The sequence below is a fragment of the Notechis scutatus genome, chromosome 1 (assembly GCF_049901735.1).
Source record: "Notechis scutatus isolate UNSWTSFEM ecotype Mainland chromosome 1, rNotScu1.2, whole genome shotgun sequence".
NCBI classification, from domain to species: domain Eukaryota; kingdom Metazoa; phylum Chordata; class Lepidosauria; order Squamata; family Elapidae; genus Notechis; species Notechis scutatus.
In genome coordinates, this window is record NC_142009.1 from 165,025,729 (window position 1) to 165,051,892 (window position 26,164).

The window sequence follows — 26,164 nt, forward strand, 5'->3', positions numbered from 1 at the left end:
AAGGAATCTATATCAAGTTTGCACATGACCCAAATTTTGTCTAGGACAGCTAATATTCTAGAAGACAAAAATAAATAAATAAATAACTCAAAATGATGTTGATAAGTTAGAAAAAAATAGTTTCTGTCCATGTTGTATGATTTTACAACTATGGGCACTTTTCAACTGGCTTCTTGTTATGGTTCCTATCTTCTGGAGTAGAAATTCATATAACTTCCACCTTGATTATCATTAGATAATATTGCTTTTAATGTTTTGGGCTTATGATTGTTTGTTTATTTATTGCCCAAAGCCAATCATAAAGGTAAAATACAACATATATGGTGAATAAAAAGAAAGAAAATTATAGAAAATTACATGAAATAACTCTTGGCTATTAATAAATTTTACAACCTTCTTAGACGTTTGTGAGAATTAATCTCATAGAAGATCAGTAATTTGATAATCACAAGTACAATTAAACTACTAAGAGTTGGAGCTTGGAGATTTGATCCCCGTCAGATATATAATGGGTATGTTCATAGTCCATTTCATGCAAGTTCAGCCTTTGAATGTGGGCAAGTATGGCTTTCCTTCACTGAGTTTTTTCAGGTAATGTTTAACAGTTTTTAATTTTTTTGTGCAGTAATGCTTAATTAGTGGAATTAGATTTTGATAATTAAAAAGGGGCATTTAGATTAAATGAACAGGGAGTTTATATACACATTATTAGGTATTTTTGTTTATTTTATTGCCTTTTTGCCAATTAATAAGGAGAGCTAAAGATTTAGAGATAAGTTTGTAGAAATGGTGCGAAGTATGGAATGAAGTTGTACTTGATTGTATTTTAAGAGTCAGGGATGTTGAGTATACATGCTGAGGATGAAGGGGGAAGTTACTTTTTGCCTTCATTCATGAAGTTTCTTTTTCTTACTGTTTCCCTTTTTGAATAATAGAAATAAGCCCATGGACAATGGATAAGCCAATGGAGGATAGTGTACTGACTGGGTTAAACCTCAGTGATTTCATTAATATAAAAGTGAACACTGGGGCAAATATGCATAATAACATAAAATATACATTTAATCAAGTTATAATGTTTCTCAGTGAGATGATATATCACATTGGTCCATGGTTGAATGATCAGATCCAGATTTAATCTACACTATTCAGGAAACAGTTGTGGAATCAAATGCAGGACCCAAAGCAAATAATCAAGGCTTACTGCAGTGTTTATAAAACAGCATGTGCTGGTGAGACTTCCTCGAAAGAATAACGAGAGAGATTCCACCCAACAAAGGGATGCACTCATATTTATACATTCATAAATGTGGGAGAGACAATGCATAAGCAATAGACGATGCAAGCATAGATATTCATAAATAAAATATCTCAAGTTAATGCTCTGTCTTACATATTGGCAAAAAAAATCAGAAAATAAAATACAAGCTGAATAGTCAAGATCTTGTTGATGACCCAAGCTCTGTAAAGGACCTTGGAATACTCACCTCTAATGATCTAAGTGCTAGAGCCCACTGGAACTACATAGCCAAAAAGGCATTAAGAGTTGTTAACCTAATCCTCGTAGCTTTTCTCTGGTAATATCACACTACTAACCAGAGCATACAAAACATTTGCTAGACCAATACTTGAATACAGTTCATCAGTCTGGAACCCACATTACGTATCTGATATTAGCACAATTGAGAAAGTCCAGAAATATTTCACAAGAAGAGTTCTCCACTTCTCTACTCGTTGTAGAATACCTTATGCCACCAGACTTGAAATTCTAGAACTAGAAAACCTTGAATTACGCCTCTTCGGTCTGACTTAAGCATGGTATATAAAATCATACATTGCAATGTCCTTCCTGTCAATGAATACTTCAGCTTCAACCATAACAACACAAGAGCACACAATAGATACAAACTCAAAGTTAACCGCACCAAACTTGATTGCAGGAAATACGACTTCAGCAATAGAGTGGTCAATGTCTGGAATACTCTACCCGACTCTGTAGTTTCTTCCCCAAACCCCAAAAACTTTAACCTTAGACTGTCTACTATTGACCTCACCCCTTTCCTAAGAGGTCTGTAGGGGCGTGCATAAGCGCACCAATGTGCCTACCGTCCCTGTCCTATTGTTTCTCTTATTCTTTTATTTTTCTTATATGTACCCATTTCATGTATTCACAACTATGTATACACTTATACTTATTATCTTGTAAACAATTGGCAAATCAAATAAATAAATAAATAAAAATAAATATAGGTAATGGAGTTCAAGTTATTTCCTGTGCCTATTTTCCTCTGGAAGCCAAAACAGAGGGGCTAAGCCAATGACACAATAAAACAGGAAAGAAAACTTTTCTCATAAATGAAGAGGACAGGGCAGTGTAGGAATGCCAGGCACCAAAAAGAAAAAGCATTTCCCATTGCAAATCTGTGGAATTGTTTTAATGAGATAATAAACATTTTAATGACAATCTGAGAACTGAGTTCCCCCACACAGTTCAAGATAGGCTATGGGACAGATCCCACAAGTATTCTCTTGAGCATTTCATTATGCTCCTGGAGGATAGCCACAACTCACTTGCTTTCCTCAGGTGGAATGGACAGTCTGTCCTGCTGCTGTTGTCCTGGTAAGATTTAAGCATCAATCCAGTTAATTTCCAAATCTCTTAGGTGTTATCTGAAGGAGCAAAGTGTTTGTAAAAATAGTGTTTGCAGAAAATAAATGTTGTACGCAGGTATTCAACAGAAAATATAGGGATGGTATGATGAGCAGAAGCTTCCGTTATCAACTCCCCACATCCACCCCTTTCACTCCTTCTGGATCTGTCTTGAGAATGGGGATGAAAACATTTTCATTTTACCCTGGGAAGAAAAGATGATATACTTGCAGACTTTCTTTTTTCTCCTTCGATAACCTCCCTTCCCTTCATGCCTTGATGTAAGCCTTCATTGATTAATCTTCAAGAATAGGATTTCTTAGGACTCTCAGGTTTCTTTAGTTGGAGAGAACAATATTGTGTATGCTTTGGCATCACACTTGATTAGGAGAAAAGCAGAGCCAGTTTAGAAGTAAAACATGGAAATCAGCATATTCCCTAACAAAGAAGGCTATGTTTTTTAAAGTTTGTCTTTGGTAATAAAGGTAGTAGTATTTTGAAATATTGCCATTATAATGTGTTTCATATCAGGCTACTTAACTTTTTATTGATTCATGAGAGTTAATATGTTGGAGAATAATGTATGTTTTTATCTGAAGATCTTGCAGATTCTTGGCTTATGCAATTACTTAGAGAAACATACCTTCGTATCTGTGATCACCATCTGATAGTAACATTCCTAAATCTTCCTCTTCCCTGTCTTTTTGCCAGGAGAAATCAGTGTTTTCCCCACCCTGACATTTTTTCCTTCAGACCCTGGAAGGAAAGTCATAGCCCAGAGGGTCCCCAACCAAAAGAGATCATTACTGAATGACTCTTAAATCTCCCTCGTGCTTTTTATGGCACATGCTGATAAATTATAGTTTGCAAAGTTTACCATGTTGATCAATCTATTTATCAATTAAACATTTCTTGGAAGTGTAGTTAGATCTTTCTGATTTGGCTTTTTGGTTTTATGTAGTCTCTACTATGGAAGATTATAAGGAGCAAGAAGCTGGGATGGACAACAATGTTACTCTGGTGCCTTTTGAAAGACCTGCTGTTATAGAGAAGCTGACAAGCAACATGGGAAAGCGTAAAAGCTCCACCCCACAGAAGTTTGTGGGTAAGCTTCAGATGAGCACTTTTGTTGTTTGTAGCAAAAAGGACAGCCTATGATTAAATCCTAAACTTTCGAATGCTCCCATTAGCATTTTCAGTATGGGCGTAAACCAGCTGGGGGAGGGGGAGATGAGGTAAACCAAGAAGGTCTAGAAACCTAAAATGGCCATAGCACCAATACTGTGGAATATAATTTGTAGCCCTCAGCCCTCAGGAACTAGTGAATATCAATCATTCACTTTTTAATAATAATAAAAAAGCAAGGTTTTAGATCCTAGGAATAGGTGCAAGCTTGAAAATCTGGTGGTAAAAAAAGTATAACAGATTGTTCTGAGTAGAACATTTGTTCACATTATATTAGAAGGGATTTCTTTAAATTAGCATTAATATTTAACACTCTTACTCTACCCTCTGCTATGTTATACAATGCTATTTAAAACAAACATACTGTTGAAAGAATATTTTTCTTTATTCTACCTAAACCACAATAGAAGTATTCTAATCTAAGTATTATTGAGCTTGCCTTGTTAATGTTGGTCTCTCATTACAAAATCAGAGTGTGGAAAGTGAATACATGGACAAGACATGGTACAGCTCATAATTTTGTATGCCCTATGAGAGTTTTCAAGCAGTCAGGGAACAAGAAGGACATCCATCTGAATGAATTGCATGCATGTTTAAAAATAAATAAGTGGAAAACTGACAGAATAGCTGAATTTTTAAATTCTCAGAGGACAAAATAAATAAATAAAACGAGCAAAAACCCTCTAAAGCTCAGATGAAGAGTCCTGGGTGAGGTTGCTGTAGCTGTGAAGGACCCAGCAGACTTAGAGCTTGGAGTTTCTCCACTTGGTTTGCTGTAGGAATCCCTCATCTCACCTGAGACATAGCTAAGGTAATTAAGGAGTTATAGAAGCTTGTAAGCAATCCTAGCATTCACTTGAAGGCTTTATATTGGATCAAAAAGAGCTCCTGGGTGACCAGTAAAATAAATAAAAGCAGGGCAGTTCCATTTAGCTGCTTTTCACAAAAAAGGTTACCTTGCAGAAAGAGTTATATTTCATAAGAAATCTAAACATATTCAGCCTGATCCTCTTTTAAAATGATATTGAAATCTGATTCTAACATTGAATGACATGTAATAAATCAATACATTGGCAGTAATCCCCCTAATTAATGAATCTTCATTCTTCCTTGTTTATGAAAGCTTTACTTTGAAGAATAAATTGACCTATCATGATGGTTTAGAGTTGTATTTTCTCGATTCAGTTGTCTTGGTAGAAGCTTCAGCTATTCCCATCTGTGCCAGCAGAAAGATCAGAAACACAAAAAATGAGGATAAAATCCATCCTTATTTCTTAGAGAAGTATAGAAATTTATATTTAAAAAATAAATAACAGAACAAAGATGTTTTATATGCAATAGTTAAAATATTTGCACAATACAATAATTATGAAAATACGTGTTTCCTTTTTCAGAAATTATGCAAGAATATATTTATCTTTTTGATGTATGCATAATCACATATTAAATTGTGTAACATTTGTAAAGGAAGCTAATTCTATTTTGTGTGGATAGGATGATAATTTGAGCAAAGATCCCAGCAAAAGACAATAGTTTTACCTTTTCAGAAAAAAGGATTATACTCTAGTATAGAGAAAACTGAAAAGCTATGTCTTCCTAATCTAGAGACTGAACTTTACTCTCAAATTAAACTAAAACAGTATTGTATTCTTACAGTTGAAATTTCAGGGAAGGGAGTAAAAATGTCCTGCTTCAGAGAAAAGCTGAAAAAAATAAAAATAAATCCTTAGATTCAAAATATAATCCTCTAGAATCTGAGAAAATAAAATAACTCTTTATTCAATGTCATAATAACTACTGTAACCACATCCAATGAATAAATACTGTTTACAATTCTTCAGATCATGTATTAAAATTAACTATAGCTTTATCCATATTTATATTTTGTAGTTAAACATTTAGAGGCAGATGAAGAATTAGCTATGTAAGCATATTTCTTACCAAAATACCAGTAAGATATTGGTAATCTATCAGGTTTTAATTATAAATTCATTTTAAATTATCTGTCTCCAGTCTGGGATAGCATGTATGATGGAGCTTCTGACCTGGTGCCTTAGCTGTTGATAGAAACAGAGTTAGACCAAATCCTGCCAAGGCTGTGGATTGTGCCCAATAATGGCATATATTTGACCCACAGCTTGGGAGTTCTGAACTTCTGGATCCTGTTTGAATAGCAAATGGAGATTTTGGCCATTAGAACCTTTGACAGTTATATATCATGTGAGGTGGTTGTGGACTTTCCTGAATCAGGGACTTTTACTTAAAATCACTCAAGGCCTTGGCATTTCACAGCAGTACAATCTACAAGGGGCGGCACTGAAGATTGTTCAAAAGCTTCATTAATGCACTACACAGTAGTTCAGGGAGTTATGGGTAGGTGTCCTGAGCTTCACCTCTTTAATTGCAGTGGCTGCCAATTAGCCTCAGGATACAATTCAAGCCCTGCATGGCTTAGCCTTTGGGTGTCACCATGATCATTTTCTCTATGTTGAATCAGCCTCTCCAATAAGATCTGGGAGAGTGGGCTTGTTAAGGTTTCATGGATCTCAGATTCAATCTTTCTTAGTGATAACACCTCTTTGGAATATCTTGTCCCCAAATATCCAGACCACACCATCCTTATTGTACTTCCATAGAGCTGTAGAAACATAGCTCCTTAGAAAGGTATTTTGAGATATGTAAGATCAAGCTAGCCCAACTAAAAACTGTAACCTTCTGAAAGTCTTTGCAAATGGAGGGGCATATAATTTGTAGTCATAAATAAATAAGATCACACAAAATCAATAGGGGAATACTATGTACATATTCTAAAATATTTTTTTCTTTTTATACATACAACAAAACAAAATATATGGCAGGTAAGGCACATCATACATATGTAATCACACAGCATATATTGATTTTTTTGAAAATGTAATTAAATCTTGACCATTCAAAATAATATTAATCAGTCTTTCCATTACATCAATGGAGTGTCAGTTCATAATGATAAAATGAGCAGTCATCTATAATCTAAGACTATAAATCATTCATTTATTGAATAATTTGCAATTGCTAATTAATGAAACCACCATAATTCTTTGTAGAATTGTATACCATTGGAAAAAGTAAGCAGGCAAATCCATTCCAAATGCTCTTTAATCAAGTTTATATGAAAATATGCAAAATAATGTTCTTGTGTAATTTGTTATGTGATTGACTGCAAATGTTATTGTATAAATATTTTAAAAGTTTAATGTCCTTTCCCCCCAACACTAAAGAATTCCAGAGTATGATTATGAAATCACATGAAAACAGAACTATGTAATATTACAGAGTAAAACCATAAAACAAAATAGCAAACATCCGTTCACAACCTGCATTGATTACAGGCAGGCCTCCAGGTGCAATTCAAGGTGTTCATTGTCATCTATAAAGCTATTTATGGTTTAGGGGCTTGATTTTATAGGGCTGCATGTTTCTAACTATTTCTCACCATTCTATAATATTTGCATTGTTCATATGCTCTGAGTCTCTTAAAAATAGTGTCATCATATGAGACCTATGCCTTCTCTCTGATTCTGAACGGTGACTCCTGCCCTCTGGAATAGCAATCCACCAATGGGACCAACCCTTTAGAAAAGATTTTAAAATGTGGATTTTCTAGCAAGCCTTGAACAAGAGCAACTTGTATGTTATATTAAATACTATAATGTTTTAAATCTTTTAAATTTCCACAATGCAATTTTTGTTGTTTTTCATTGTTCTTACTTTATTTTTTAATTACTTGTACAATTAGGCAACCTTACAAATTGAATCAATCAATCAATAACAGTGAGCTTCAGATCTTCAGCTGATAGCCTACAGTAACTTCTTTTATCTTATTAGGTTTTTTTATCATTTTGTTTGTCATGAAAATCATTCCTTTTTTATTTGTTAAAATCAATCTCTATCTTCTTGGGTAGAATCTAAACAACAGGAAGGAGAGAATCTGGAGTAAAAGTTTCCTAATACCACTTCTGGTAGCAATCCTTTAAATAGAAACTGAATTACTGAAATAACACACTTCCAGTTTGTTAATCATGGGGCTGGTCCAGCAAGATACTGGATTTTCAGTAATATTCCTCCCATCTTTCACTTAGCAAAGAATATGAGGGCAACTAAAGCTTTTATCAGTGATGCACTGATCAATGAAATTTGTCTAAATAATAAACTTCCTCTATTGTAGCTGGCCAATTAATTACAGTATGAGACTTCCTGTTAGGTACTTTCAGTCACAATAAGCAAAGATTTATAGAACAGGTAATCACCCTAACCCTTACAAGCAACTTAACTAATTCACAGATTTCACCAAGAGTCTTGACAACTGACTGGTATACAAAGATATGTAAATAAGTAATTACAGTAGGTGACAGTTACAAATTCTGACAGATATAATATCTATAGTTCCTGAAGTAACTATGGCATCTAAACTGGTGTGGGTGTTGAACATTTTAACTCTCCAACTATAGCATGGTGTTTTATTAACCAATGGATAATCACTTAAATATAGTGCTGAACAAGCTGTATACCTTTTTCACAGCACTACCAACACAGGAAGGTAATTTGTAATCAGAAGTATAAGATTTGCTTTGACTCCATTTTAGCTGAATACAGTCTTGTTTCATTGTTCAGCACGCATGAAAAACTAAGGAGTATTCGGAGTGGAATTTAGAATCAGAGGTAGTGCTCTGAAGTAGTAATTTTAGTCAGTAGCCCCTCTTCTCTCACCATTCAGTTACGTAACCATAGTCTTAAGGGAATTGACAGCTAAGTTGCTTGGAAAATCACCCAGGGCCAGCAAGAATCCTTGGATTTTATAAATCTCTGGAAGCAGACAATTGTAATAGGTGCCAATCATTGCCAGCTCATATCTTATTAGATCGTATCCATCAGTAACAAATAAGTGGTCTTCTCTCCATCGGTCCATAATAACCCCAAACCCAAATTGCTGTAATATATGTTAGCTCTATAATTGATATAGATGGTCCTCAGTTATCAATATAATTATAATATCCTGAATTGGACTTGAAAGAGTTAGTTAGCATAGGTTACTGAAATCCCCTATGTTTAATCCCTTACCATCTTCAATCCTAGATTGATTCTGCAATCACAAATGAGGATACAAGTAGAGAGTAAGCAATAAATCTCTATATTCCATATACAATTGTAGTAATTACCAGGAAAAAATGTGTGTATTTATGCATGTGATGCATGTTTTGGATTGTTTTAAATGTGTTTTTTTAATGATTGAAATCCTCCTGCTTCTCAGACTTATGCTGCTGTTACATTCAGTATTTCTTCAGAATAGTACAGAATCAGACTTTGCTCCTCCTTCAGTCATACATACCTGATTAAGTTTTCTTCATTCAATATCATATCAGGGTTGAATGTTATTCTATTATTATGAGAGTGAAGGTCAGCATGCCCTCCAAAAGTCACTTATAGGACAAAGGGAAAAGTTATAACCATCCAGTTCCTCTGTTGTTGCAATCCTTTTTTACTATCTCATTCTTTCCCCTTTTCTAACCTCCTTCTTTAAGACTTCTTAAATCCTAAACTTCAAATTCCACCCCTCCCTTTCTTCCTTGATTTCTTGATTTGCTCAAATAGCCAGGATATTTGGGCATATACAGACATATTCAAATGATCCAAAATGACTGAGCTCAGTTCTGAAATTGGCAATGTAAGGATGTTAACAATCTGCACTGAACATGGGAAGAAGCATGATTTGTGTGCCACACATTTTTCATTTCTGATATATAATATTCTTGAAAAAAAATAGGTGATTCTAATAAATTTTGTCATCTGTGTCCATATAATGTCCACGTTGTTCTATATGGTTGTTTGGTTCTCAAATGATCAACATTTGAACCCAGATTTTATAAATTATAGTAGAATGTCTCATTTTTCTTCATTTTAGTTGCTTCAGTGCTTGAGGATTCCATATCTTGCATAGATTTTCACCTGACATATTTTAAAAGAAAGATACATTAATTTTATCTCTTTCCATATGTGAACTTTGTGTTCCCTGCATTATGGGAACTAATAATAAAATATCATATTTTTGACATTTGGAAAGTAGCATGTATTTTATTCTAATATATCTGAAGTGAGAACACATCACAATGAATTGAATTGAATTGACACAAATTATTGTAATTTTCGATTTTGTGGAGCTCCTATGAATTGTAAAATATGAAAGTTAAATAAATCACGGAATTTAAAAATGAAAATCTGAAGACAGTGGTTTTTTTACATTTATATTCCATTGCTGCTAATTTAGCAAATATTTCAAATTCTGCCAGAAGTCCCTTGCACAATTACTGGTTGGTAAATCCCATGAAATATAATTTCTTTTTAAGTAAACATTCCTGGGATTTTTTTTAATGTATCGGTTTCTGCCAATGAATTTGCATTGTTGATCTATCATTTCTTATCTTATTAGTGTTTTTTTTCTTCTTCTTACTGTTGTTTTCATGTAGGTGAAAAGCTCATGAGATATGGTTATCCAGATATTCATTTTGATCCAAGCTTACCATATGAGAGAGATGCTGAGCTGATGCAGACCCACATGATGGATCAAGCAATCAACAATGCGATCTCTTACCTTGGGGCAGAGGGACTTCACCCATTGATGCAGCACACTCCAAGCACAATTGCTGATGTGGCACCTGTCATAAGTTCATCTTATGCTCAGGTCTATAATCCAAGCAGGATAGAAAGACCAGTAAGCAGAGGAACCACTGATAGCAATGAAAATAACATGGATGGCCCTCTCTCCCTCATCAGACCAAAGAGTCATCCCCAAGAAAGAGAGGCTTCCCCTAGCAATAGCTGCCTCGATTCCTCTGACTCAGAGAGCAGCCACGAAGACCACCAGTCCTTTCAAGGAAACCTTGCCTTAAATCCCAAACGAAAGCAAAGTCCAGCTTACATGAAGGATGATTCCAAGGCTTTGGAGGTCAGTAAAGCATCAAAGGGCTCTTTAAAGGATATCTATAAGGTCTTCAATGGAGAAGGAGAGCAGATAAGGGCATTTAAGTGTGAACACTGTCGAATTCTTTTCCTGGACCATGTCATGTACACCATTCATATGGGGTGTCACGGCTACCGGGACCCCCTAGAATGCAACATTTGTGGATACCGGAGTCAGGACCGATATGAGTTCTCTTCCCACATTGTCCGAGGAGAACATACATTCCACTAAGCCTTCTTTTCCAAAGGAGACACTGAAGTAGAAAAACAAACACTGCACATGAAGAAATACTGCACTTGCAAGCCCACTTTTCCTCAGATGTTGACACAGCTCTTCTCGTTGGTTCTCTTCCTTGCAGCTATTTTTAATTAATGTTGTTTTTGTTGTTGCTGTTTTGGGGATCCAGTCTCACCTTACCACCAGTGGTGAGGTGAGAAGGAAGAAAAGGAGGGACCAGAGAGTAGTTTGGCTTATTGTTTTTGCTATGAAAATGGATGTTGCCCTTTCATGGTGGAAAGTGAAAGGGAGTTGATTTCTGTCACAATTTTCATATAGTTTTTTACATGCTGAACTCAGCAAGGTGCTCTGACATCTTAGCAAATTGCCGTTTGGGGAGAGAATAATAATTTCAAAAGAATAAAGCCCTTTTAAATATGTAGCTAAAATTTTGTTCAGGATGGGACATGAAATTCTTATTTTGCAAAAATCCTAGCAAAAGGGGTGTGCTTAGGGGCAGGGAGAGGTTTCACTTAAGACTAAATATGTTCTACAGATTTAGGAGCACCAATAAATAACAAGGTTTGCTTGAACGTTATTTCCTGAGGTGAGGTTCTTATAAGGTATTGGTTGTCTTGAATGTAAATGAATTTATATCTAAATGCTAAATTACATAACTGATATTTGATTTTTTCATGGGATGTGACATCCTCCAGGAAATCTGAAAACATAAAATGTTATTTTACTTATCCCAATATGCACTTTTAAAAAAGAAAGAAAATTGCTAGGATCCTTTTATGCCACTCATTTCCCAGCTTCCTATAGGTCTGTGTATTTTTTTAAAATTGTTAGGTGATTAACAATTGGAGTCTGGGTATGTTTACTCAAAAATAAGCTTCACCTGGTTCAGAAGGAGTTTATTTCCTAGTAAATATTCTTAGTTTAGAAATACAGATATGAATATTTATCTAGCAGGTTTTGCTGCTTTAGAATCTCAAATATGCTTATTACAAATGCATTTGAACTATGAAATACTTATATTTTCTTTTCTTTTTACTTTTTGTGGTATGAAGCATTAAGAAACTGAGTAAGTTCTTCAGTCAGGAGATCTGTATCCTGAAACAGCTAGCTAGACTGCCCTAATGACTGAGGCAGCCTACAAATTGATACCTAATTTAATTATATAAGGATATGGAAACACTGTTAGAGCTACTTTATTATTGCCATCTTTTCTACACACACATAGGGAAAGAAATATATATTTTGTGCAAAAATATATCTTAGCACATTTTTAAAACTGCAGCAAGCAGAAACACACACACACACACACACACACACACACACACACACACACACACAAAGTAATCATAGTCATAAATAATGATTTCTTACTAAATAGGAGAACTTTTTTTTTCAAATGAAGCTGAATTGAACCAGGAGCCTTAGATTATGCACAGGCTGATTACTTGCCTGAAAAATAATTTCAGGTTTTAGTTACTCCCTTGATCATATTAACAAATAAAGACTACAGTGAATTACTAGGTTAGAAATATTAAGGCTTGATTATATGGCTCTGAATATAATATATGATCTGGATTTATAATATTTAATTTTATCAATCTTTTCCCCCTCAACTATACTGGTTAGTTGGGTTAGTTGGGTTTTTTAATAAAATCAGTGACTACCTCACATTTTTCTACATTTTTAGATATTTGCACATCTGGCTGTAAAATTACAAAGAGGATAGATTAAAAACCATACCTTTTCTGACTAGAACTTTTTGGGAAAGGATCTTGTGACCCTGCAGATATTGCTGAACTACAGCACAGCAAAGGGAAGGGGTTGCTAGGAGTTGCAGTTAAAAATATCTTCAGCACCATAGGCTACTGCCTCAGGTTGCCTCTCGAAACAAACCATTTGCTGTCTTTAATTTTACGTATTTCATTCAGCACATTCAAGCATAAAGAGGGTTAGTGAATTGGTTTCTAAAATGGAATTGAAAAACTAAAAGGTATGTTATTCTTTTTCATTACAAAATGGGAATGGCAGGCAAACATCCTATGCAGTCCAGTACATGATAGAAATTAAAGTAATTTTGCTTTAACATTTCCTTCAGAAAGCATGTTTCGCTTGTACATTCGGTGTCCAAAACAGGGTTCCTGAAGCCAGACTGTTGCTTCTTGCAATAGCAATAAAGATTTAAGTAACAAATTTGTCTAAAATAAATACAAGCCAAAAATTATAAACTACATACCTAGTATTAATATCAGATAAGAATTTCATGGCAGGAAGTGCCAGAACAAACAGTTCTATTCACAGTTGCTTGCCAGAAATTGTGGGTTATGTTTTACCCTCCAACAGAAGTGTTTCCCCTTCCCTCTGCCATTCCCCATTAATCCCAAAAAGTTTATCTGGAAGTTTGGGGACCTTCTGGATGTTGGATGGTACCCATTGACATTTTATGATTTGCATGGTCACTTGTACAATGTGAAACGAAGCTAAATCAGGAACCCTATGTTATCCAGAGGCTCAGTCAGTCAATCTGATTAATGACCTGCACCTATTTTTGGTGGAGATTAAAGTGGTTACCATTTGAAGATTATGAATGAATACATTTCAAATGAATATTCTGTTGTTTTTCTGAGCACTTGAACTAGTCCAGATTGAACTTGAGAATCTTGAATTAGAAGTAGATTGTAGGTGTTTCTGGCTTCTCCTATCTCATTTCTGAACATCTCTTGCACCCAGTTTCTGACCTACTTTTCTATCTTAAAAGCTGTTTAGAAAGGTCACTTGCAATGGTGGGATTCAGCTGGTTCACACCGATTCAGGTTAACCGGTTATTAAATTACCCAACCACTGCTATCAAAATGGATCCTGGGTGCTGCTCTGCGCTGCAATGGAGAAATGGGCAATGGAGCAGCCGGTGCAAGGGAAGAAGGCCACTTTCCCTCTTTCTTCTCCCTACTCCTCCTTCCCTTGTGCTGGCCGCTCCATTGCCCATTTCTCCATTGCAGCAGAGCACCCAGGATCCTCTTTGATAGTGGGGGGAGGGTAATTTAACAACTGGTTCACCCAGGGTCAGCTTGGCCATCTTGCATGTGCGGTGGAGCTGGGGGATGGCCTATGTCTCTCAAGACAGCCAACCTGACCCTTGGTGAATTGGTTAAATTATTTGAATCCCACTACTGGTCACTTGTCTTTAAAACAATTTTAAAAGATTCATGAACCCACAGATAAGTATATTTCACTCTGATCCTATACAATATTTTTCAAAATTATTTTCACTGTGCCTCTATGCTCCTGCATCAATCATAATGGAAGAAGAATTTTAAGAAAAAGCTGATATTTAAAATGGTAAAAACTGAAATATTTTATGCCTGGCAGGAGTCAACAAAAAGCTATTCAAAAGTTATTACCATGAAAATAAATTCACACACCGGTTAAACAATCCACTGTGATCTATTACATGTTTAAAATTATATATACCTAGACAGTTAGTAAAAGAATGTGGTCTCTTGCAGCCTCATCACAAAAAAGATGATATTTGGGAGGCCCATCTTCAGTAAAATAATAATCCTTTCCTTTATTATTTCCTATGGAAAAATATAAAATTTAGCCTGTGTACAGAATGTTAATGGAGTTATATACGTTACCTTCTCTGTTTCAGGTTCAGGAATTTCTTATTCATTTTGCATTCATCACAAAAAAGAAAAGACACAATCTCTCCCCAAAAGTATTTTATGCTATACTGTCTACAGTAAGGGCTGTCATGATATTTAATGTTTCTTATAAAACAGTGTGGTATGTTTATTAGAAGAGTGTGAAGTATTATTATAAGAACTGTGATCAAAATGAATAGGATGAGATATATAAGATCATCAGTTTTAAGTTTGAAATACTGTGTATATTTGGCACGATTAACATTTAAAAATTTGCTGCATATGAAATCTAATATTGGATTTTAAAGAGAGGACATGAATCTGCTGAAAGAAATTAATTGGAATCCACAAATGAAAGATAATCAATGTTGAGGTACCAGGAAAGGAACTCTTAATTTGATTTATCATTAACAATTTTATGTTATGGAGTTTCTTTTCAGCTTAAAAACCTCTAAAGGTTTTCAGAAATTGGAATTTCCCAACTTACAATTTGATTACTTGTACAAAGGAAGATGTTTCAAAGTAGTTTGCCAAGATTGTCATTATAAAATAATCCTGTTAGTTTTTTTTATAGGATACACTTTTGTTTCAACAGTAAAAACAAAAAGAACAATTTAAAATAAGGAAAGTAAATTTGATTTGGTTTGATTAAAATTTAATGTGGCTGTTCTCAATTCAAGAAGAGCCAGGGCTCCACTTGCAAATCTTGCCAGGCCTCATCCAGACTTTCACAGGAGACCATTTGGGAATTAAAAGATTCTAAAAACAGCCTAGAAGAAGGGAAGAGAAAGCTGCTCCCAAGTTCTCCCCCAGAAAACTACTGGCTATGCCTAGGAAAACGCCAAAGGTTGACTTTGACTTGTTCTTTCCTTATGAACAAGGAAGTCAAATGCCAGCTTCTAATAAGTGCAAATCTGAGTATGGATTTCTTAAAGGATTTACACAGATGCCAGGAGAGTCAAATATGTTTTGCTGTAATAACTTTTAGGCTAGTTACTAATCCTGGGGTTTAGGAGTAGGAATTAATAGTAGATCCCAAAGTAGGGACTTCTGTGCTTCAGAAAATCTTTCCTGTGTGGATGCTCTGCAAAGAGAAATCTCCCTGGAGCACAGTCTGAGCTCACACAGTTTATGGTGTGCCCAGACAAAGACTAAGGAGCCTCCAGGAGCCCTTTTGGAATTGAAATGCATCCAATATACTATAGCTCAGAGTAAGAGCCACCCTATTTTTTGAGGGAGTTTGTGGTTACTGATCTTTAATTGATTAAAGATGGCTTTTATCAAACTCTGCAGTTTTTTCTGTGGAACGATTTCAAAGCCACCTCTTAAAAAGTTGCTGTTGACCCAAAATACTCTGAGAAGAAATTGTTGCTTAGATTGAGATACGACCCTTGAGGACTATTACAAAAAATATAAACAGACAGGAATCCATATGAGTAGTCTGCAAGGGTGCTGATTATTTGCTTTATATGGTGATATATTTATATAAAGTTTTGATTTATAAGTCCACCAATTTATAATTGATAGTATCAAACAAAAAAGTGGAAGTGAAATTTTGGTGCCAAAAGCTCTGCTGTATTTTTCAAGATATTGGAAAATATCTTGTATTTTTCAATATACTGTATTTTTCAAGATATTTTTCAATATCTACACCCTTAATTTCTCAAGACATTCTGGAAGGATTTGGGCCTGAAGCCCCTGCAGAGGGCTTTGGAGGGTTTCCTTTCCTACCCGCTCCCCCAGGCTTCCAGAACAGGTTCCATTTCTATATCAGGAGCTGGAACTCCAGAAGGGAATTGCATGAGGCTGCGAGATACGGATTTGTGTGGGCTTCTGTGGGAAATGCTTGGCTGCGGAGCTCTGAAAAATCTTTCAAACCAAAGTTTTTATTCTGGATTCTTGTCCGCCAAATTCAGATATTTGAGGTTAAAAAAAATAGGGACATGTCCCACTCAAAATTTACAATTGTTTAAATTCCTATTAAATTTCACTGGAAGATAATCTTTTAATTCTCCCATGAGATTCAAACACTGGATCCTGTTCTTTGATTTTCAGATTTGTTTCAACTTTATACTGTATCAGTAGATACGCATGTTTAACAGAGAATAGGTTTAGTTATTTTGTAATAATTAAAATTTGAAACTGTGATCAGAGATTTGTCCTGTTATCAAGCACTCTCAAATCTTGATCATATTTACTTTTTATGTTACTTGTAGGAATTTTATTTTGCTTTGTTTTGGTCTTTTCCTGCCCATTTTTCTTATTTTCAGTTTTACTCTATCATAGCTCATGTTGCCTGCAACTTGATCTTGTTTCTAAATTTAATTTGTTATCTGTTCATTGGTTGTACAGTGTGTTTACATATTTTTGTACTTGAGTGTAGTTTTATATTAAAAAAACAATCTGGTAAATATAGCTAAATAATCTTTCCAACACTTTTAAATTTAGGATCATTAGAGATGACAGAGCTGTGGAGCTGTAATACTAAGTTGCCTTTCTTTATGTTGATGTTATTTTCTGGTTGTACTTTTTTTTTCTTAAGATGTACGACTTTTTGACAGATTGGAAATGTTTAATGCATAATTGTTTAGCAAAATTTAAACTGTAAAAATGTGTCATTTTTTTTTTTCCAGTGGAAGACTATGCTTGAAAAGTTTTGGGGTTATTCTATTCCTAGGCAAAAATTTCTGTACCCAAAATGTTGTATTTTTGCATCTTAATATTAGAACATGCTTTTAACAAGTTTGGAGCCACTATCCAGATTGTTTAGTTTAAGAGAGAAAAGATCGATTGTTCCATTTATGTGCAATAATCTCTCTGAAAGTTTTATAGTGCATTGAACATTGTTTGAATAATGATATTACATTTTGAAGCAAACTGCTGCCCAGAAAAAGTTCAGTGTTTTATTACATTGTTTTTTAACAGTCGAATCTTCAGGGAACCCCATCCACTTTGTTACTTTTACTGCTGGCCCATTGCAGCGAATCCTGGGCATGCCCTGATGGTACTCATGTAAATTTTTATGGGGTACAGCTCTGTTCATCACTGACTCACTGTAGCTGGAAGCATGACCAAGGCAGCAGCCCATTGCAGGAAAAGGAAAGCTGCCTTTCAGAAACACTGGGGTTTCATTCTCTCAGACACCCTGCTTTAGCTGTTGTTTTTGCTTTATCTAGAATAACAGCTCAGAGAGATGGAACAAATGGTTCGAAGCTGCTCTTGCCCTGGACTACCTGTTTGATTGTGCTGACAGACAAGTAGCAAAAGCTGCCCCAAATTTAAATGTAGCAGTTTAGCTGTGGGGATGTAACTGATAGGTATAAATGATCCCTTTCTTCTTAATGCTATTATCCATAACGTGCCTTTGATCGGTGCGGTCTTAGTGGTTTGCTTGCTAAAGCTAAGCATTTTCGTTTTCTCTTTTGTTTCGGTTTCATTATATATATATATAATATTTCATTGGGTAAAGCACTTAACACAAATGGGCTGATCCTCACTGGAAATGTCCTTGGCATTGAAGACCCTTGGGTCAGACTCCAAATTCTCACTTTAGGCATTTATGTCTCTGGGATTTTTGTCTGCATGGAGGCAATTTTTTCACCAGGAAAGCTTATTTTTAATTCTTCTTGCCTTATCTATTATGGTAGGGCTTATTTTATATGTCATGCTTTATTTATATATCTAGAATATTTTAATACCTATTACTCAAATAGGTGAAGACTGCTATGTTGTAAATATGTATTTAGATACAGAATAAAAATCCTTGTGAATATTTGGTAGGGAAAGCTGTTACTGAACACCGAGGCCACTTTTGAGTGGTTGCTGGTTGGGGGTTGGGGAATGTGTATGTGCAAGATAGGGGGAAATAACCTTAGATTTTAAGCACTTGCCAAAAGAAAACAAGAGTTTAATAAATATTTTTATTTAAAGAAGTGAAGCACTTCATCAAGATTTGCATTGAGTTACACTGTTTCTGGAGGAAGGTCCACAAGTATTGCCTAGCTCATCAGCTAAGCCAACATTTGTGGTCACCATCTCTTCTTCCAGTTCATTCCCTTCAGTTTTCTGGCACACCCAGTGGGATTTAAGACAGAACCACAAACAATTTACCAAGTAAATAGGGAGCAAATACTTACTTATGAGTAGGCATGCTTGAGATTTTTCCCCCCCTCTGTATCGAGAGACTGAGAAACAGAATCCTTGGAATCAATTGGAACAGACCCCTGCTGCTTCTTCCTTCTCCAGAATCTATTGCAAATGAGAGGTCTGGAAAAGGAATCCATGGACCCCTGGTGTTTTGTTTCCCAGAAGCACTTGTTTTTGGTAAAGAATTTGTGGGTACCTTGCTAGGGGGTGGGTGCTGCTATGCTGTATGAGAACAATCTCTCTGATATTTAGGTCATGGTGTGGAATTGGATTCCTTTTAAGGAACACGTGTCAACTTGCCATCAATTCTTAGGCTTTCCAAATTTCTGTCTTATATAGAGCAGAAAGCATGATTAAGTGACATAATGTGTCCATTATACTCCTTCAAGGAGTATGGCGGTTTTCGATCTCTCAGTATCTTCCCCACTTTTGCCATTTGCTGATCAGTTTCAAACTCTAATACCTTTTTTCCTCCAACTTAAATTTTGAGATTGGGTATAAATCACGCTTTACAAAGTAGTCATATTATTTCTATTTATTTTCATCCCAAATATTCTTTGCTTTATTTAAAGATGTTTGAAGTGACTCGGCAGGCGGGGTGGGGAAAATATGAACAAGCCAATGTTTACAAATAATAGAAAATGGTACTCTATAGATTTCCAGTCTGGCTGTATTATGATGGAATTTGATGTAATAGACATAATTTAGTAATGATTATAATAAAGTACATCCTTTCCTATCTATGGTCACTCATCCTAACTTTCAGCTAATGAGACTATGATTTAGAACCCAAATGTTAGAGACCAGGTCAAAAAATATATTAGAGTGACTCCTACCAGATTTGAAAGAGCTTTGGATCAGATCTATATCAGAATCTCTTGGAATAGTCTCTGTGGTAAACTCTGGAACATTCCATGTTGTCTGCCTTGTTGGGTAGATGGGGCAAGTACTCCCCTGTTGTCATATTGTTGGGAGAAATCTTTTCTGCTCACTCTTGCTGGGAAAGGAGTGTCTGCTATTGATTTAGCCAAAAGGATTTCTTATTCAAAGTAGAAAATGGGCAAACTAGATGATCTTACTCTCAAGAATGGAAGTGATGTGTTTATAGATGAAAGGTATTGATCTGGCTTATGCTTTTATACACAACTGCAGAAGTTTATAACCTGAAACTAATTCTAGGGGCATTTGAAATGGTGTGTTATACTTAAAGCTGAATGGGAAAATTCAAAAGCAAATAATTCCTGGTTTGCTATCAAAGTCTTCAACTGCTCATTAGTTATTTGCTGGAACTAGACTTTTCCCCCTTTCTTACATACAAATGAGTATCATATGTATGTGTGCAAGGTACATGGATATGAGTGATGCAAATGCATGAGAGAGTGTTTTGAGAGTGTGTGTGTGTGTGTGTGTATATGTATGTGTGTATGTACACACACACACACACACACACACATCTTATATATAAGACAGAGCTACAGAAACTTTGTAATACTTTGTGAAAATAATTATATTATGGATGTTTGTACTGTGCACAGCTACTGGAATTAAATGTAGGGAATCTCAGGAACAAGCATAAAATTTGTCCAAGACCTATTTCTCAAATGTGTATGTGCAGTTTTTAATTCTGTATACTATTTAATATTTTACCAATAAAAATAAACTTATCAAATGAAAGAGTTCATTTTATGAAATTTCTCATGTCAATAATGGATCTCATATTTCTTTGGTGAATGGTTTGGAAGGTGAACTACTCTTTAAGAAATATGGTGCACCTATAGTTAAATATATATAAGATATCCCAAAGGTGCTTTTTCTGCCTTCAGGACAACCAGAACTGGATGATTGAGAATCTCCATATACATATATAGGTAAAGGTTCCCTTCGCACATACGTGCTAGTTGTTTCCGGCTCTAGGGGGCAGTGCTCATCTCTATTACAAAGCCGAAGAGCCAGCGCTGGACGAAGACGTCTCTGTGGTCATGTGGCCAGCATGACTAAACGCTGAAGGCGCACCGAACGCTGTTACCTTCCCATTACATGCCTTTGAACTGTTAGGTTGGCAGAAACATATGTGTGTGTGTGTGTGTGTGTGTGTGTATAGACACACACACACACACACACACACCAGAAATGTGTGTCTGTTCTGTCAGTTGCAGGGCGACATAGAGGAAGGGGCAAATTGGTTGTTTTGCTCTCTATGGATTTAGAGAGAAAGAGAGATTGTTGTATGACATGTACCTGTTGGAAGACCTCTTCTCCATAGCAGAGTGATGTCAAAAACTCTGCAGCAAGAGAGAGATCATTATCGTCTTGCATTTCACCAGTATTTCTTTTTAAACAAGCATTTTATATTGGAAATAATTTAATTCTGTTTAATGATGGTTGGCTTTTGAATTTTTTTGATTCATTACCATTTACCAATAGATCATCATCTTTTTCTGCAAGGAAAAACAGAGCAGAAATCTCCTAAATAAGGTAAATAAAATAAGAGGGGAGGAAACCAATTTTACAATACAGTACAAAACATTGTATTAAAATCCACCCAGCACACCAAAAACTTCACCATTACTCCTTAAGTGTGAGGATAAGACTACTAGATCTGGGCTACAAAACTCCAGATGATCACTAGACGGCATCTCTCTTTGCTGTCATCTAGTAGCCGATAATATTTTTACAGCCCTAATGAGCAGCTCTCCTGCTCACAAAAGTTTGGTAAGAAATGCTATCCCAGTTTGGCTGCTGATAAAATAATGGAAAAACTAGATTAGATCTAATGATTTTTGTATTATTTCCTCTAAATTACTTTTGTTAAGTCTGCAATATATACCTACAGCTAATATTATATATGCACATACATCCATACACCTGTCTAACCATTGTGGGCTTATTTCCAAATTATGATTAATAGAATTTTGGTCACAAAAGATGTATATTGCATCATGCTCTTTGCTTAGGATGTATCTTCTGTTTTCTTCTGTTAATTGTGAAATTAAACACCAAACACCTATGTTATAACCTTATGTGATAAATTTGAAGTTTTGTATCATCACCCACAAATAATTAGAAAAAAAAACCTAGTTTAGAACATTGCTTATAATTCACTGTTTGGTGCAGAAATCCAAATTAGAGAATCCTTAATTAATTTCTATCCAGCTTCTTGAATGACTTCAGCAAAAGAGAGCTCACCTTTCTTCCCCTAGGAAGTTTTCCTTATGTCAGGAGTCTGCCTTCCCAAAACCTAAGATCTTTTTTGTATCTCTTTCTCTATGAAATGATGAGAAGATGGTAGTGTGACACCCCACCCACTACTTGTAGAAAATCATTTTTTTTTCATTTCTATCTTCACCGAAGTCATCTGTTCATTTGTATTAGCTCCCTCTGTGCCTTTAATTACAGCTCCTTCCCTCTCATTATATTGCATTGTAAACTGCTTCAGAAAAAAATGGAAGTCATCACATGGCACTCAAGTCTTCTGTTGAAAGAGAAAAGGAAGATCTATCGCTGTGCAGACCTGAGGCCTCAGACACAGTCAGAAGCTGTTTGGATCCCAGTCCTGTTTAAGCATAGAACACAACCCCAAGTCTATCTTATGCCTCAGGTTATTGTCTCAGCAGACATGTGTTTAAGGTAATGTCTGTGAGTGCAAAGGAGGCATTTATAAAATGGTGTGACGAGGGAGCGTTCAAACACTCAGTTCTGCAGATTTGGCGATACTGATAGTCCAGGTGACTATTAGCTGCCACCAGAGCATATAGTGTTGAATCTTAGGATCACAATATTGTTTGAACTCAGAAGAGCTATGAAGCTCTACTGATAGTGAAAAATGGCATACAGTATTGTATATTGAAGTATCTTGCCTTCAAAACGTACTATCATGTAAAAAAGTACACCCTATTGATGTTTTTTTTTTTTACTTTTTCAACATACAGAAATGACAATGACCATAAACATTCAGTACATCGATGAAAGAATGGCTGAAAAAAGAAAGAAATGGAGAAGGCCAAGTTAAAGTCCAGATCTAAATCCCCTCTTGATATAAAAGGGTCATTTGAAAAGAGTTGTGCATGCAAGAAATTATTCAAATACCCTTCCTGCCTGGATGGGATAATAGAGTTAACTACCTCCTCTCAAGTACTTCTGGCCTGGGGCATGTGAGAGAGGGCATCCCCTAAGAAATTCTTCTCACCTGGCAAGTAGCGAAGGGTGAAGTTGAAGTGGTTAAAATACTGAGCCCATCAGACCTGCTTAGAGGATAGTTTCCTCAGGGCCTTTAATGCCTCCAGGTTCTTGTGGTTTGATCACACTGTGAATGGAATATTACTGCCCTCTAAGAACTGCCTTCAGGTGAGAAAAGCCTATCGGACTGCATAAGCCGCTTTCTCCCAGATGGCCCACCTCCTCTCAGTATCAGACAGCTTGTGAGATGAGTAGAAACATGGTTGCAACTTTCCCTTTTCGTTCCTCTGGAGTAAAACCGCCCCTACTGCCACATGATTGGCCTCCACCTGGATCATGAAAGGCTCATTGGGTTTGGGTGCTTCAAGACTGTTTCAGCAGCAAAGAGCTTTTCAAAGGCCATTTAGCTTTCAATGGACCAATTTAGTGGCTGACTCAGTTTAGTCTTCCCTCCCCCTTCTCTCTTGAGAAAGTTGGTGATGGGCAGGGCTATCTGGGCAAATGTGGGGATGAACTACTGTGAAAAGTTTGCAAATCCAAGGAAGCTCTGTAACTGCTTCCTAGTTCAAGCGGCCTCCCATTCCAGGATTGCTCATCCCCCTTTTTAATCCTCACTTCATAATTGGCTTCCCTCAAGTCCAGCTTAGTAAAGATCTTCTCCTTGGCTAGGTAGCCCAGCATGTCCCTTATGAAGGAAAGAAGATACATATTCTCCATGCAGATGCCATTTAAATTCCTGTAATCTTTCTTCCCTTTGAAAAGTACAGGGGCAGCCATCCTTGACTTCGCTGACTAGATAAATCTCTTGGCTAAGTTCTTGTCTATAAACCTCTGAAGTTCCTCCATCTCCCTTGGCATCATAAAATACATGGGTAATTGGGTAATTTAGCCCCTGGCAAGATTTCAATAGCACAGTCTGTGGGGTGATCGGGTGGGAGCACATCCAATTCCCTTTCACTGAAAGCCTCTGCTAGGTTGTGGTAGTCAAAGGAAATGAGCAACTTTAACTCCTTGCTTCCTTTCAGTGTATTTGCTGACTCCACTTTCACTTTCTTAAGTGCCATGCCTGGCAGTCAACATTTTTGCTGGCTCCTGCTGGCTAGCCGCTTTCTTCTTCATTCGCCACTTTACTGAGGAGTTCCATTTCTTCAACCAGGCTAGTCTTAGGACCATGGTCTTGGTCATTCCAGGAGCCACAATAAAGTTAATAATCTCTACACGAGTCCCAGCCCTGAGGCTCACTGGCTTCATTAGGCAAGTTGCTGGTGGTCCTCCTACAAGTAAACCATGTAACTGGGAGAACCCCATGGGCTGCCTTAAAGTCCTCATCCTCAATGCTAGTTTCTCCACTGTTTGAAGAGTAATTAGGCATCGAGTGCACCCTGAGTCCAACAAGGCCATGAGGGCCCTTACTCCCAAAGAGAGCATCAAAATCTCAGTACCTAGTATCCAGTTCCATTTCAAATATAGTTTATCATGTTCAAAATTGTACAGTTTCTTATTAGCTTTAAATCTTTCTGTCAATTGCAAATTAAAAAAAACATTGACAATTGAAACCTAATGCCAGATGTTCTCTGGATTTTAATTTAATATAATCTGTGGAGTAATCCAATAAATCTGCATACTTTAACCATTTTTGTACAACCCTCATTTCCTTTCTGTAATATGGTAAAACATACACTCCATATTATTCAGGATAATTCCTAAATATGTTACCCTTTTCTCAACCTTAAAGCCTGTTTTATTTATCAATTCCAGTTGGTCATTTTGCCCTTTATTTTTTATTAAAAACTTTGTCTTTTATTTCTTAATCTTAAATCCAGCTATGGCACCAAATTATTTGAGTTTTTTCATTAGTAATTCTACCCCTTTCAATGGATCCTCCAGTATTAATATGACATTGTCGGTAAATGCACTTAATTTATATACCTCCTTTTTAATGTTTAAAATCCTTATCCCTTCCTGCAGAGGTGGTCTTCAGCAGGTTCTGTCCAGTTCTGGAGAACTGGTAGCGGAAATTTTGAGTAGTTCAGAGAACCGGCAATTACCAGCTCTGACTGGCCCCACCCCCATCTATTCTCTGCCTCTCGAGTCCCAGCTGATCAGCTGGGTCTTCTTTTGTTGCTCTGCACAGGAGAAGGGAACTGGAAATCAGGTTACTGGGGAGGGAATGGAGATTTTATAGTATCCTTCCCCTGGAGTGGGGTGGGAATGGAGATTTTGCAGTATCCTTCCCGTGTCACGCCCACCAAGCCACGCCCACCAAGCCACACCATGCCCACCAAGCCACACCCATAGAACCGGTAGTAAAATATTTTGAATCCCACCACTGCCTTCCTGTTTTCTTCTATCCTTATTCAGAACTTCTAGTGCTAATATAAATAAAAATAGGGATAACCGGCATCCTTGTCTCATTTCCTTCTGAATAATGCAAAATTTTGTAAGGTCACAGTTAAGAATAACCTATGAAAAGTTCATCTTGATAAAGTGTTTTACACTACAGAGGCAACACCATTCTTTTCATCAAGACCATGTGATTGATTTTGCTAAAGGACCCCAGGTTTCCCTGAAACCTTCCCATGGATGCTTTCCCCATCATTTGCCTTTTCACAGGCCTTGGGTGAGGGGAAAAGCATTGTCCCATCATATTCTCCAGCATTCTTGAAAGCTGGCATATGTGAAGAAGCCCCTTCAGTTTTTCCAAATGCTCGAGAAGGCAGAAGGGAGGCTTGCCAACAGGAAAAGCATGAAGGTCACATTGCTTCGTGAAGCAACTTCAACACAAAATTCCACATTCTGAAGCCTGAGAAAATAAGTTGCCAACCTGATTGAGTTTAGGGAATGTGTTAGATTAGAATAGAATAACAGAGCTGGAAGGGACCTGGAGGTCTTCTAGTCTAAGCCCCTGCTTAGGCAGGAAACCCTACACCACTTCAGACAAATGGTTATCCAATCTCTTCTTTAAAACTTCCAGTGTTGGAGCATTTACAACTTCTGGAGGCAAGTTGTTCCACTGATTAATTGTTCTGTCAGGAAATTTCTCCTTAGTTCTAAGTTGCTTCTCTCCTTGATTAGTTCCCACTCATTGCTTCTTGTCCTACCCTCAGGTGCTTTGGAGAATAGCTTGACTCC

At 36.4% G+C, this 26,164-nt stretch overlaps 1 protein-coding gene across 6 annotated transcripts in view; it reads left to right on the plus strand.

The window, feature by feature from the left end:
- IKZF2 (IKAROS family zinc finger 2) overlaps positions 1-15,306 on the plus strand; it is a 121,066-nt gene extending 105,760 nt beyond the window's left edge. For 2 of the 6 annotated variants that reach the window (XM_087949370.1, XM_026673163.2), the window contains 2 exons: positions 3,612-3,755; positions 10,339-11,639. In XM_087949370.1, the coding sequence (XP_087805496.1) occupies positions 3,612-3,755; positions 10,339-11,063 (869 nt within the window). In that variant the 3' untranslated portion in view covers positions 11,064-11,639. Of the gene's footprint in view, positions 1-3,611; positions 3,756-10,338 lie in introns of all 6 variants that reach the window. The other 4 variants (XM_026673156.2, XM_026673159.2, XM_026673160.2 and 1 more) reach the window with 4 other exon arrangements.
- Positions 15,307-26,164: the final 10,858 nt, after the last annotated feature.